The sequence below is a fragment of the Lactuca virosa genome, chromosome 8 (assembly GCF_052849685.1).
Source record: "Lactuca virosa cultivar CGN04683 chromosome 8, Lactuca_virosa_CGN04683_v6, whole genome shotgun sequence".
NCBI lineage: Eukaryota > Viridiplantae > Streptophyta > Magnoliopsida > Asterales > Asteraceae > Lactuca > Lactuca virosa.
In genome coordinates, this window is record NC_136433.1 from 188,057,588 (window position 1) to 188,073,580 (window position 15,993).

Sequence of the window (15,993 nt, forward strand, 5' to 3'; positions counted from 1 at the left end):
CAATTTAGCAAATTATCACTTAATTGCTAACATACATACATAATTAATACTTTATCTTCATACACAAATGATAACTACGGTAACATACATACCCAATTTAACACTTTATAACTTAATTAATCACATAATGACTTAATAATATTCAAATTAGCCAAATCAGAAAAAAAAGGCTAAATTAGCCAAATCAGAAAAAAAGGCTAAATATTACTTACCTGCAATAACAGAAATGAAGACAATGGTCATCGATAAAGGTTGTGGTCTATGGTGGTGGCAGTTGTCACAGGTGGTGGCTGTTGTCACCAGAAAACATTTCAGAAAAAATAAAAATAAAAACTCCCAAATTAGTGGAATTTCTTACCTGCAACGACGGAGGGGAAGAGGTGGTCACCGGTGGAGGCTATGGTCGCCGGTGGTGGCAACTGTGAACTGTGGTCACCAGAATCAGTCAAATGTGAAGAAAATAAATTGAATAGGAAACGAGAAGGGGGTGCTATGACGCCGCCTATGAAGGGAATGACTGAAAGCAACGAAATTGGCGGACATAATCGAGAGAGAAATACTGGGGTGCGCCGACAAGTCGTAGGGATAGATATTTCACACGGACCGCCATGTGACAGGCCGACAACTGGTCGTCCGGATAGCTTTCAAAAAACTACGTCGTTTCGTTTTTCTGCACCATGGAATAAAAATAAATGGAAATTTACATTTGTCGTAACCTATACCGACAACAAGTCATCGACATAAGTTTTCAGAACACCGTGAAAAAGTTCTTTGTTCCCGCTGAAGCTGTGGCGACGACATGTTGTCTGCGTACTCTTCAGGTCAAACAAATTTGATCAAAGTTGGCAAAAGATATGGCGACGACTTGTCGTCGGCATAACCCCACTTCTAGCGACGACAACTATCGTTGGGATAGGTGTCTTCGCCATAGGTAGTTATTCTTGTAATGTCTCCAGCTTAGTTTGGGATACTCTATACCCAATAGCTTAGTTTGGGATACTCTATACCCAATTTGAGTGGGTTTTCCCCTCTTTTGGACGTTTTACCCCTGTCCCAATCCTCATTACTTAACAATCCTTTAGAGAGGTTTCTTAGAAAATTTGAATAGTTTAAAGTTTTTTTTGTTGTCATCAATCGTATACATATGGTCCAGGGGAGTTAAGTTTTTTCATAATTTTTTCATATTATTATGTTTGTTCATAACCGTTCTTCCATATACATAAACATATGACTATACTATCCAAAATAATACATAAATATATATATATATATATATATATATATATATATATATATATATATATATATATATATATATATATATATATATATATATATGGAAAAGTTCAATAGAGAACCATAATTATTGGTTTTTCAAGGAACCAAATCTTTTTTTCAATTTCTTGAGCTTATTCTTTATCGAAAAAAAAATCTAAAAGTATCTAAATTCATATATTAACATTGTGAATGTGAAAAATATTTTTCGGATTCACTGTGTGAATCCGGATTCACATTGTGAATTTTCAAAGATTCACATTGTGAATTTGACGTAAAAAAAAAAAAAAGTTCGAATTTGATATCATTGGGAAAATGATAAAAAAATTATGAATTTCTGTATTTTTAGTTTTTTTTGATAAAAAATAAGTTCTAAAAATTGAAAAAAAGATTGGTTTCTTGGTTTCTTGGTTCCTTGGTTAATTATGGTTCTCTATTGAACCTCACTATATATATATATATATATATATATATATATATATATATATATATATATATATATATATTAATGTTACGAAGCACGGGCATGTTTACTAGATGAAGTTAAAATAAAATAGACCAACGAATTTCAATATTAATGTTAAGATTAAAAAAGAATTTGTTTACATTTTTTTTACTTACTGCTAAAAATTGTGATGTTCCCACGAAAAAATTATACAACTTGGAAAAACAAAATATTTAAATTTTAAACGTAATTTATAAACAAAACAGTATATATTTTTATATTAATATTGATATTGTTGTATCTAATAAAATTTTAGTTACTATATTGTCCCACAAGTTTCCAATGAAACGAAATCGAAATCGAATATACTTCAACCTCTTAGAAAGTTTTATAACATCTATAAAAGTATGGGTTACAATCAGCATAACTACCCAAACTTTTATATATAACCTACATAACGTATTTCTATAATGAGAAACAAGGAAAATTTACACGAGAGCATGACAAAATTAAAACGAGGACATTTGGACTTTACAGAAAATTAAAATGATTTTGCTAAATCGTTGATAACTTATCTAAATCTAAATCTAAATATAATAATAAAACAATTAAGTCAAGATGCTTGATGAATTCATAGAAATATAACAACTTGACAAAATGCAATCCACAACGCAAATAAAAAAATTATCAGAAAAACCCTAGCTATTTGCCTTTAAATCGATATCCCGTGGATAAAACATCATTACATCCTCCTACGTCAAGGACAATGCAGTTGACAAGAAGTGTTCCTTTATTGTTGTTCTTGTTTTGCCTAGTAATTAAACCGTGTATATCTCAATCAACCACCACAAACACCACCGCCGGTGATGCTACCACCATCACAAAAGCCGCCAACATAAGCAAGCCCGGGTGCCAAAGCCAATGTGGAAATGTAACCATTCCATACCCCTTTGGTATCGGTCCAGGCTGCTTTCTGAGCCGCTGGTTCGAATTAACCTGCAACACTACTTTTAATCCTCCCAAACCCTTCATCGGCGGTCTAACAATTCTTGATATCTCCGACTCTACTTTCCGAGTCGCTAACAAAGTGGCAAGCAGGTGTTATGATCAATTTGGAAACATCACCGAGGACGAATCCATCTCCACCAATATCGGCTGGACATCACCCTTTACGTTTTCAGAACGAAATCAATTCACTTTAATTGGATGCGACGACTTGGCGGTGTTTCAGGGCCCTCTACAAGCAAACTTCACCAGCGGCTGTATCGCGTTGTGTACACAACCTGATCAAGTCTCGAACGGGTCATGTGCTGGTGTAGGGTGCTGTCAGGTTTCGATACCAAAGGGAATCAAGTACTACGGAATTTCCATTGCGAGTGTGGCCTCGAACCACATGAATATATGGTCTTTTGATCCTTGTAGTTACTCGTTTATGAGCGAGAAAGAACGGTTTACATTTGGTGGGGTGTCAGATTTTATGGACCCCAATTTCAAGACTAGGACCAAGGCTAGTGTTCCGATGTTGGTCGATTGGGTGATCGGAGACTTGAACTGCAGCGAGGCTAGAAATGCTGGTGTCTTGGCTTGCCAAACGAATAGTTATTGTATCGATTCTGATACTGGAGTTCCAGGATACAGATGTAGTTGCAATCAAGGTTATCAGGGTCAACCATATCTTGATCCAGGCTGCCAAGGTTAAATCTTTCAAACAAAAAATATTTCCCTTTGTATTATTACTAAGTCACTATAATAACTTATTTTTATGTTTGATCTTCAAGATATCAATGAATGTGAAGATCCCAACAGTAATCTATGCGAGGGGATCTGCACCAACACTCCTGGAGGTTACTCGTGTTCTTGCGCAGATGGCTACGTTGGAGATGGATTTCGCAACGGTCGAGGTTGTGTTGCTGAAACATCGGAGTTCCCAGTTATCAAATTCTCTCTAGGTAATCAACCAGTTGTATTCTTATGGCTTTTGACGTCTTAATCAGATTGGGCAGTTGATGGAGCTTTGCATTTTAAATAGAAAAATAAGAATCAAGGACAGTTTGCGCTAACTCTGATTCCTTCTTTTCTATGAGTGAATTGATCGGGGCTTCTGATTCGTTTTCCTTTAATTAACGTGGAACATGCAGGTATGGGATTTGGTTTTTTGGCCATTTTAGTTGGAATTACATGGCTGTATTTTGGCGTCAAGAAGAGGAACCTTATCAAACTTCGGAAGAAACTATTTCAGCAAAACGGTGGTTTACTACTGAAACAACGAATCATGAGCAGCGAAGGTAGCGTTGATTCAACAAAAGTCTTCACCGCAGAAGACTTAGAAAAAGCCACCAACAACTACGCTGAAGACAGGATCTTGGGTCGTGGTGGCTACGGAATTGTATACAAAGGCATTTTTAGCAACAACCAGGTCGTTGCTATCAAGAAGTCTCGTGTAATGGACGAAACCCAACTCGAACAGTTCATCAATGAAGTCGTTATCTTAACACAAGTTAACCATCGAAACGTGGTCAAGCTCTTGGGTTGTTGCTTAGAGAGCGAGGACCCGTTGCTAGTTTATGAATATGTTTCAAATGGAACTCTCTTCAATCATATTCATGACAAAGGTAAAAATTGGTTATCACTGGAGAATCGTTTAAGAGTAGCTGCAGAATCCGCGGGTGCACTTTCGTATCTTCATTCAGCCACATCAACCCCTGTGATCCATAGAGACGTGAAGTCCGCAAACATATTATTAGACGAAAATTACACCACAAAAATCGCGGATTTTGGAGCATCAAGATTAGTCCCCATAGATCAAACACAAGTTACAACACTAGTTCAAGGGACTTTAGGGTACTTGGATCCTGAATACTTCCACACAAGTCAATTAACTGAAAAGAGCGATGTTTATAGCTTTGGCGTTGTGTTAGCTGAGCTTTTAACGGGGAGAAAACCGTTATGTATGGAAAGAACCGAGGAAGAAAGGAATTTGACGACGTATTTTGTAATGGCGCTAAAAGAAAACCGTTTGTTTCAAATTCTTGATCCTAGAGTTGTAAGGGAAGGAAGCCTAGATCAACTTCAGGAAATTGGTGAGCTTGTGAAAAGATGTGTTAAGCTTACTAGTGATGAGCGACCTACGATGAAAGAAGTTGCCACTCAACTTGAAGGTTTGCGGAAGTTTACTCAGCATCCATGGGCGAATCAAGAAAGGGATGAAGAAATCACGAGCTTGATATATACCGAGAATGAACAAGAGGATCTTTATGGTGTGTCGATTAATCCGTATTCTAGTACAGGTGAACTCTCTTCGGGTTTTAGTATCGATAGCTGTCACGTTTATTCGACACATGTGCCCCAATGATATGAATCAGAGCCATGCAAAATATAAAGAGAAATTACATATCCTCCTACTTTTGTTCTTACTTATCCTTCTACCCATATGAAATAATGATAAATGTCTTTAAATATTATTAATTTTATCAAAATGTGACACATATCACTATTTCACATAGGTAGGAGATAAATAAGAATAAAAAATAAAAGGATATTTAATTTCTCAAATATAAATAGCATGGACCAGTATGTTGGTTAATGGCTTTTGTTATTTTAATATCATTAATTTTTCTATTTGATGTATTTTAAGACATTAGTAATTATTGATTTATTCATAGATTTATGATTCTGTCATATATTATGTTGGAAAAAATTTACTATAAATATTTATATTTTTACTAACTTTGGACATATATAAATATATACATATGTTGTATATATAATTAACTCTAAGTGGGTTTGTGTTCTCCTCCGTGAGAACTTCGAAACGATATATTATATGTCCAAAATGGAGTATATGTGAATGAGATATCGATACTCAAAGACGTGTATTTGACAATAAAGTTAGAAAAAGAGATGAATGTAGGAATGAGTCCCACATCGGTAGAAAGACCAAACTCAACTAGGTTTATAAGCTTGAATGCATGAAATGCTTACAAACTTCCACTGTCTCATTCAATACACGAATGAAAATACTCTTCTTTCTCCTCCTTCTCTATACACCTGCTTCCGGCGATTCTTTCAGGCAAGTGGATATATCCGGCAGTACTCACTATTAAGGTTGTTGTACCCTAGAAACAGACGGCGAATCTGTTTAAAGGAATCGAGTCCAACTCGAGCTTACTACTAACCTTTTCTTATAGAATATTCAAAGAAGAAAACGAAGTCCTATACTAACATATTAAACTAAAGTTCTTCTTCAATTATGTATCTGTTATTAATTTACATTTGGGTCCTATATTTAGTATTAGTTAAGAATAATAGGAAACATTTATAAATTACACTTAGACAAATTCTGATGAGAATGTAAAATTAAGCCACTAAAATGGTCATTTATTGTTATTGTATTGTTTCCTATAACCATATTTTTAAAGACCCACAACACTCGTTATATAAAAAAAATTAGAATGTTTACCTACACGTATGTTAGTCACATTTGTGGATGTGTGGCTAACACACATATTTTGTTCATGTATGGGTAATTTACAATAACATTTTCATAATAATGGTGGTCATCATGTAATATGTATTGGTGATTTGTATCAAGTTTATTACATACGAATATGGCAAGTCATACATCCATTTAAAACAACATAATCCAACAATTATTCAACATGTATTGCATTTAGAATTATACTTCAGATTGATGACAAATCATGAATTGTTGATTTACACATAGCATGAACAAAGCTGCTAGAATAAAGCGCATTGCATTTCCTTGTAACATCTACTTTTGAACTAATTTGATCCTTTTAGATGTTAAATTTGAGGTTTTGGTGTTTTGATAAGTCACATCAAGACAAGGTCTACGTCATGCCGTGAGGAGGCGCTACACCCTTCGTTCCATGAGATTTAAGGTTAGCGTTGTGACGCCGCAAGGGCCCAAAACCCTAGATCTCAAATATTTTGAGACTTATTTAAAGAATGCATGTTATGTCTAGAGTTTGTGCAACCTTTTAAGCATCTTCATCAAACCCTAGCTTCTCTTTTTCATCTTTGAGCTTATCATGCTTGTTTATGCACCTTGAATGAGAAGAGGTTGCATTTGGTGAAGCAAGGAGTAAAGGAGCAAGTTAGTTTCAACATTTTCAGCACCTTCTAGACATATGTAAGTCTTCAAGCTTTGAGCATTATAAGTTTTTATGTCTAGATCTAAGATTTTATGCTTGTATTGGTAGTTGGAATGATGTTGGGTTGTTGTTTGAAGAGTTCCAACCTTAAAGGTTGTGTTTTATGCTTTCTGGACCAATTGTGGAAAGAAGATGAGAAGTTTATCTTGGCATTTGGCCCATACATGAGTTTAAGAGCTTTTTAGTACCATTTTTTTACTTAGACTATGATTTATGGTGTCAAGTAGATGAAAATAGATAAGTTGGAAACTTTATCCGTTGAGACTACATTTTGACATGATTTGGAAGTTTGGAACTTAGATCTTAAATGATTAAGACCTTGGATGAAAGTTGGCTGAAATGACAACATCGTGTCGCGATATAGAGCTATTAGCACAACGACTTCTGAGGCAGATCATGACTATTTTCTCACCTCACTGTTAGCATCGTGACCATAATAGTATAACCTAGATCTTAGGGTTTATATCAAATGCTTTTGTTTCCTTTAGTTTATAATGCTAGTTTGAAAGTACGTTGTCATAATAGTAAAACCTATATTTTAGGGTCTATATCAAATGCTTTTGTTTCCTAATTTACGTGTATAGATTCCCAATAAACCCATCAACTACTTCATGTTTTTAGTTGCAGGTTCTTCGAGTTGAAGGGCAAGGAGCTGACATGATTAGGATATTTGTACATTCTCGGAAAGGCATGGTGTAACGTCCCAAAATTTAAAAGTAAAAATTTCATTTTTAAGTTTGCAATTTTAGGTATATATCCCTTTTTAACCCTTGGTTGTAAATCCTTTTCACTTTGGTCCCTAACCGAGTACGCTAGGCGTACTCTATGAGTACGTTGGGCGTACTGGCTCGAAGGTTCGACGCGGAGGCACGCATGTACGTTGGGCGTACATGGGAGTATGTTTGGCGTACGCTAAGCATGGGCAAACCCTAATTTTTAAGGTTTGTGCCATATTTAAACAACTTATGTTGCCATGGGAGCATCTTATGGTCAGCCTCCACTTCTCCAAACCCTAAGAACGAAACCCTAATCTTTAGTGTTTGTGAGCCTTTGTGTGATTTTGTGGTGTTTTTTGTGACCCTTGAAAGAAGTGCAAATTGGTAGTGAAGCTTTGGTGGACTTGGAGCTTGAAGATCCAGGATCTTCATCAACTTTACAAGTTATTTTGAGGTATAAAGATCCTAACTTGATGGTTCCTTATGCTAGATCTAGTTTAGGGCTTTATTTGTTCATTTTGGGTCCTTTAATCCATTCTTGAGACTATGTGCTACTCCAGAAGATTGGGATGTTAGATCTTGGCTTATCTGAGGTCCCTTGTTCATAAAAATGCAACCTTTATGTCTTATTTTGATCCATGCATGATTTAGGGCTCTTAATATGGGTCCTAATGGTCAAAATTGAGTGTTCAGTCCTTTTGAGCCATGCAAAGGCTCCAAGTTACGAGCATTATGGATTAGGACGTTCATGTAGACTTGGATTTGAAATTTGGATGCTTGAATGAAAGTATTAAGCACTTAAGGAAAAAGTGCTTAATAGGCACGTATGCTGGGTGTACTGAAGAGTACATTGCGCGTACGTGCCCGTGTCTGCGACCATGCATGCAACCCAGTACGCAGGGTGTACGTATGGTATGCGACCATGCATGCAACCCAGTACGCAGGGTGTACGTATGGTATGCGACCATGCATGTCCTTTTGGACTCTTGGGAGTGCATGAAGTCATAAAAATCGTATCTTGAAGGTTAAGACTCAATCATGCAAGTTGGTGACCAACTAAGTGAGTTGGAGGGCTTAATTCATAGTTTGAACCCCAATAAGGCATGCAACAGCATAAAGTTTGCAACTCTATGGATTAAGACACTATTAAGAGCTTGGATATAAGTTTTGACATTAAAGCTTAACGGATTAAGACATGGGAGCAATAATAGACTAACTGAGTAGTACGATGCGTGTACTGGGCCAGTGCCTAGATTCTGGATCATCAGCGAACATCGAGTGTACGAGCCATGTATGCGACGTGTTTGCAGTATGTGGGCTTATGAGATTTTTGGGCTTGAGTTTGTTGGACTTTTTTTACTTGTTTTGGTTTGGGCCTCAGGCTTACCCATAGTAGCAGGAAATTTTTGGGCTTCAGGCCACTTTGGGTGCTCTTGGGTCATATTGGGCCTTAAGGGCCTTATAGTTGGGATTGGAATGCCTTTTTGGGGTAGTCGGATTTAGACCTTGGTAGGGCAGGCTCAATGAGGAAAGGGTTAAGCAACCCTTTCTGCTTTTAAGACAAGAATTAGAGTTTGAACCCTCGGGTTAGAATATTGGCCTAATTTTTAATTAGGATTTTATACTTGTGCATTAGGGAGAGGATTTTGCGAGTCATCCGTTGAGTGTGATTTGATATCTTCAGTTTGAGGTGAGTTTCCTTCACTGTATATGTGGGTCGAAGGCACCAATGTCGGCCAACTAGTTTATGTTGTAGTATGATGGTTGGCTTCATGACAACTGTCAGTTGTGCCTGTGTTTGCTTGATGACTCTGTGATTCTTTGTTATGATATTATATGGTAGTGGTAGGGGTGAAATAGACCCAGTATCAGGTTGAAATAGACCAAAGGAGATTGCAAGCACCCAAATATGCTTGACAATATCCGGTTAAAATAGACAGAAAGGGATCGCAAGCACCCATATATGCTTGGCACTATTCGGTTGAGATAGACCAAAGGGGATTGAAAGCACCTATATATTCTTGGTTGTATATTTGTATGGTGTGGAGTATTTTGGGGGGAACTCACTAAGATTTGTGCTTACAGTTTTTAATTTATATTTCAGGTACTTCCATTTCGAAGGGGAAGGTCCCGATCTGATCGCACCGCATCACCCTATGATTTCCTCATTTTGAGATTTTTGGAATTTGTAATTTGATAACATGTTGCTATGATACACTTTTGAAAGATTTGATATGAGTATCGTATGTGTTGAATGGATTTAAAAACAAAATTTCTATCTGTATTTTTTGGATGTTACAGTTCTGGTTCGGGCTCTAGGGTCGGACAGTTGGATGAGCAAATGTAGGGGTTCACTTCGTCTGAGATTACCCACAACATACTTGGGCAGGCTCCTGTGATCATTGGTACGATCAAGGAGGGTATCATGGAGGTTTTGGAGGAGCGCTTGGGCTCTTTCCGTTTTGAGATGGTAGCATTGATGGGAACCCGCACGTTGACTTTCTGTGAAGTCTGGGCATGTGGGGCTCTAGTTAAGGAAAAAGTGCTTAATAAGAGTGTACTTTACGTGTACATGCCCATGTCCGGGACCATGCATGCAACCTAGTACGCAGGACGTACGTCTGGTATGTGTAGCATACCAGGCCTAGGGTGGGCTTTTGCGTTTTGGGCCATTTTCGGACTAGTGGAGTTTGGGCCTTGTTAGGCCATCGGCCCTTTTTATTTTATGACATTGTTTGGCTCTAGGCCTTCTTGTGTTTGGGCCCATAATGCGTTTTGGGTATCTTTTAGAGCTTTGAGCCATAATGGGATTTTTGGTGCTATTGGATTGGGGCTCGGATTTTGGGCCAAGTGGGAAAAGGGTAAAATGGAAATTTACCCTGAGTGTTGGACAACTGGACTAGGATTTCAGCTATGGGCTATGGACCAATTATTAATTGGGTATTATTTAATGATTTTAGAGAGGGATTTTCCGAATCGGCAATGTCGGCCCATGGTTTATTATAATTAGGATGGTAGTTGGCTGCGTGACTCTTGCATGTATGTTATGTGATATGTATACCGGGGGGGGGGGGGGCTGATGAGTGTATTGTATGTCATTTATCTTTGTGATTCTTGCATATGTTTATGTGTCTGTATGTATACCGGCGGGGCCCGATGCCAGGCGGAGCCTAATGAATGTGATGAGGCGGGGCCCATCTCATGTTACTGACAGATCTGTTCCGAGCGGGGCTCGATGTCGGGCGGGGCCTGTTATATGTTTGATATGTATGGTATGTGGTGTTTTGGGGAACTCACTAAGCTTCGTGCTTACAGTTTTAGTTATGTTTCATGTACTTCTGGTTCGAAGGGGAAGAGCTCGGGATGACCGCATTGCACACACACTATGATTTCTGCTTTATATAACATTGATGTATCGGATTGGTCGTTTGACATACTATGATTTTCTTTTATGGCTTTATAAAAGACATTTGGGTTGATGCTTTTATTATAATTAAAATGACATTTTTGGTATTAATTTTTGGGACGTTACACTTCAATATTTGAACTTTATACCTCATGAAGATGCACAGAGGTGAGAATAATCTGGATCCAAAATCTTGAAAGCAACTCCCCAACTTTAAAGGTTTTCATGCACTAATAAGAACACTAAAATATCACTAAAAAGCTTCAAAACTTGCACACAAGAATTAGGGTTTTGAGATGAGGGTTAAGAGGGATGGAGGTTGGAGGTAAGGAAAGGTTTAAGTCCATAAAGTCCTTTAAATAGAGTCCAAACCCTAAAAATTAGGGTTTAAACCTTTCACAAGTACGCTCTGTGTACCTACATGTACGCCCAACATACGAGGCCGAAGTCGCGACCAGATAAAATGAGTTACGCGGGGCGTAGCTCCAACTTACACCATGCGTAGGGAATGAAAATTGTGACAACCCGAAATTTTCATTTGTATAATCTCTACAGTCAAACACTTCAAATAATAGTAAAAAAAAACATTTCAGTACATTTTTGGCCGGTTTTAAGTCCGTTTGGGTGCTTTATTTTTTAAATTCGTCAAACGAATAAATAAAAGGAAGTGTCGTTATGAGTGAAGTGTAACAAACAAAACAACTAACACCTTAGCTAGGTGTTTACGGCCAAAAAAGAGAAGTTTGGGCCGTAAACACCATTTTTCCAAGAACTCATGCATATAGCATGAGTTTACCCACTATTCCCTCACTTTACACTTTCCACCTCAAGAACACCAACTTTTTCTCTCAAGTATCATAAGTTCATTTCTTCAAATCCGCCAAAATGTAAGTGTTTCCTTCCTAGATTCGTTCATATAACACTTAATCTAGTGTTTATACATCATTTCATCCATGGATTCTTGATATTTACTTAGATCTTTAAGTGTTCTTCAAAACACCAAGAACACACACTAGTGTTTTTGGGTCCTAAACACTCTTACAAGCTTCATATAAGTAAGTATACTCCTCCTAGCTAGTTATTTGCTTAGTATACTTGTTAATCCATGGGAAGAACATCAAAATCCTCAAGAACATATGTGTTTACGGTCAAGGGAGATCCTTGAACCGTAAACACCACCAAGTGGTGTTTATGTGCCCCTAACACCTTCTATAGCTTGGATAAAAGACTAGAACCTTGCATGCATGAACTAGAATCACCAAAACACGAAATGGTTGAGGAACCATGAGTTTACGGCCGTAAACTCATGGGTTTACGACCGTAAACTCTCAAAGGTGGTCCAAGGACCGTAAACTCCAAAGAAGGTCCATTTCGAGCCCTAACCACTTCCTAAGCCTTTGATTCAAACTTAGAACACTTTCTTGTGAAGTATAAGACCTTAAAACACACAAATGCACCATTACCATGAGTTTACGGCCGTAAACTCATGGGGGAAATGGTCCAGAAACCGTAAACACATATAGGGTTACCATTTGAGGAGTAAACTCCAATGTGAGGCCATACTCTCCTTAGATACAACCCTTTAGCACTCCTAGCACTTAAAACAAAGTGTTTCTATGTCTTAGGAGGTCTTTACTTGATTAATTAGTTATTAAACAACTAATTAGATGCATTTATGCATCACTACATGTTACATAGGATCCGTGTGTGTGTTCAAGCCCTCACTTGACACCTAGCATCCTACCCAGCACTTCCATCCACTCCACTCACTGCAGGTGAGTTCATACCCCTTAATTAACCTTTTAAATGATTTTAAATGCTTTTATGGGGGGGGGGGGGAATACAAGTTGAATATTTCTAGTTATTGCTTTAATCATATGTGATTAATAACTAGAACAGACTACAAGATTTGCTACTGCTTTTAAATTACCATCAAACTTTGGATTTTCAAGTGTTTCAAACCTTTTATCAAACTCTTTAAATGCCAAAACTGTTTTCAAACTCCTTTAAACTTGCTTTATTTTCAAACCCATATCTATGCTAATATATTTATATAAGTAAGACTTGAAGGACTTAGGACTGATAGCTCACCTTATTTCCTGTTCCTTGTTTGGTTGTGGACTTAGGGTATTCTGTTATTTGTCCGATTGTCGTTGAATTCTTAGTTATATATTATATATATTTGTGTTGGATATAAAAGTCTTCACTTCAGTTCAGTACCTTTGTGTATCAAAGGCATGCAACCAACATTACTATTTAACTATAATAGGTATAGTTAAGGATTACTACTCGTTACTACTACTACAATGACACCTACCAGAGTCAGTATAGTTATGAGTCAATACATGCTAAATACTATACAAGGAAAATACTATATACTATACAAGAGAACACTCTATACATTATACCAGAAAATACATTATATAATATACAAGAGAATATACTATAATTAGAATGTGACATACTACTTCTCGATACGACACTTCACAGTGGTATCGCCGTGTAACCAGAGTCTCTTGGAGGGAGAGCGGGCATTGTGTGTATAGATCTATACGGGACAGAGAATCCCACATCCCGACTGCTAGCTATAGTCCCAGCCGAAAGGCCAAGGGGTGACAAAATGTCACATCACTACATATGACTCGGAGGGTCATCATTTATTCAATTGTCAATCAGCATGGTTACATACGAGTTCACATTCAAACCTTTAATTACACATTAAGAATTAAAGGCCAAACAGGCTCCCCGAGGTGTATTGTACATTTAATACTACCTGGAGTCTGCATTTTATTTCATTTAGCCGGCAGTGCCACTGCTGGGGTAAAACCTTATTTTCCCAAATACTTTACATGAATAAAGTCTAAAACTTTATTTTCTTATTGATAGTTTCACTGGAGATAACTTTTACATTTTCAAAGGATCAAACATGCAAACAAACGGGTCTTGGTAGAAGACTACTTTTACTGGAAAATATAGGATTTTCTAGGGAGTATACTATTGTCAAACATTGATATCAGCTATTATACTACATTATTGTAAACTTTTTTTATACAAGCAAAGACACTAAATACTTATGAACTCACCAGCTTTATGCTGATACTCGCTTTCAAAATAACTTGTATTCTCAAGTCATCAGTAGACAGGTACAGATGCAGCTTTTGAGAAGATGGAGCACATATAAGACTCCTCTTTTATTTTGATTATATTTTGGTGTCTTACAAACTATACAGAACGCGCTTGTATTACAATTATTATATTAATGCAATGGATGTTGATGCTTGTCTTTACTATTATGCATTGTTATGATACTGTACATGACGTCCTCCACCCCAGAACGTATTCCGCCGTTCCGGTTTTGGGGTGTGACAGAAATGAAAATATTACTTGATAACAAATGTTACAAGTCTCCCCCACTTGAATCGGACTTCATCCTCGAATTTCGTTGCCAAAAACAAATATGGGTAGTTCTGCCTCATTTCATCCTCAGGCTTCCACGTCAAATCAGAGACATTCCGGTGTTGCCACTACACCTTCACCAGGTTCACCACTTTGTTGCGCGGAGCCTTGGTCTTTGTGTTGAGAATCGCAACCGGTCTCTCTACATAGTTCAGGCAATCATCGATCTGAATATCATCCAAAGTGTAGTGGATCTGGCTGAGCACATCATGCAGATCCAGCCGGTATGCAACCCTACCCACCCGGGCGGAAATCCTGAAGGGACCAATAAACCGGGGGCCTAACTTGCCCAGCTTCTGAAACTGGATGACACCTTTCGAAGGTGACACATTTCCAAGGTGACACCTTTAGAAGCACAAATTCCCCCACCTGAAACTCGAGTTCTGAACGGCGACGATCTGCATAACTCTTTTGTCGGCTTTCCACGGCTCGTAACCTATCACACACTTGTTGAATCAACTCAGTGGTCTTAAGCACCACTTCAGTACTCCCCATGACCTGATACCCGACCTCATCCCAATAGATCGGGGTCCTACACCTCCTCCCATACAACATATCGAAGGGTGATCGATCAATATTGGCATGAGAACTGTTGTTGTAGGAGAACTCAACCAGTGGAAGATAACTACCCCAACTCCTTCCAAAATCTAACATGCACGACCAGAGCATATCTCCGAGCGTCAGAATCGCCTGCTCACTCTGTCCATCGGTCTGGGGGTGGTATGCCATACTGAAATGCAGTTGAGTACCCCACTCATCATCAAACTTCCTCCAAAACCTGGAGTTGAAACGAATATCTCGGTCCGAAACCACCGAAACTGGCACTCCGTGCCAAACCATCACCGTCAGCCAGCTTCTCGGCTGATGTACTCTCGACAATCAGAATGAAATGTGCCCTATTGGTCAACCTATCAACAATGACCCAGATAGAATCAACTTCACGTGTCGTCCTTCGCAGCTTTGTGATAAAATCCATGGTAATCTCTTCCCATTTCCACTTGGGAATGGGTAATGGTTGCATCTTGCCGTGAGGTCTCTGGAGTTCGGCCTTGACTTTCCGGCAAGTCAGAAACCACTTCATAAACCATGTTATCTCCATTTTCATATAGGGCCACCAATATCTCAACTTCAGATCCATATACATCTTCATGGCCCCTGGGTGGGTCGAAAACTTTGACTTATGAGACTTTTCTAACATTGTCTGCCTCACCCCTCCAGTAGTCGGAACCCAAACTCTACCACGCTAAGTCAACACACCTCAATTATCTCTGACAAATAAAGGAATTTGTCCTCTAATCCGCTCTGCCTTCCAATTTTCCTTTTTCAATCCTTCCACCTGAGCCTTCTTGATTAATTCCAACAAAGGAGAGATGATAAACATCCTCATACATAGATCCATGTTAGGTTCACTCACTACCTTACGGTTAAAAGCATCGGACACAACATTGGCCTTCCCAGGGTGGTACAGAATCTCACAATCATAATCTTTAACCACATCTAACCATCTCCGTTTCCGCATAT

General features: G+C 38.1%; 1 protein-coding gene across 1 annotated transcript; it reads left to right on the forward strand.

Moving 5' to 3' along the window:
• Positions 1-2,320: 2,320 nt before the first annotated feature.
• On the forward strand, positions 2,321-5,283 carry LOC145133209 (wall-associated receptor kinase 2-like). The gene is made up of 3 exons (XM_079068143.1): positions 2,321-3,414; positions 3,499-3,669; positions 3,859-5,283. The coding sequence occupies exons 1-3, from the start codon at positions 2,487-2,489 to the stop codon at positions 5,070-5,072; spliced, it is 2,313 nt and encodes a 770-aa protein (XP_078924269.1). The 5' UTR covers positions 2,321-2,486; the 3' UTR covers positions 5,073-5,283.
• The last annotated feature ends 10,710 nt before the right edge of the window (positions 5,284-15,993 follow it).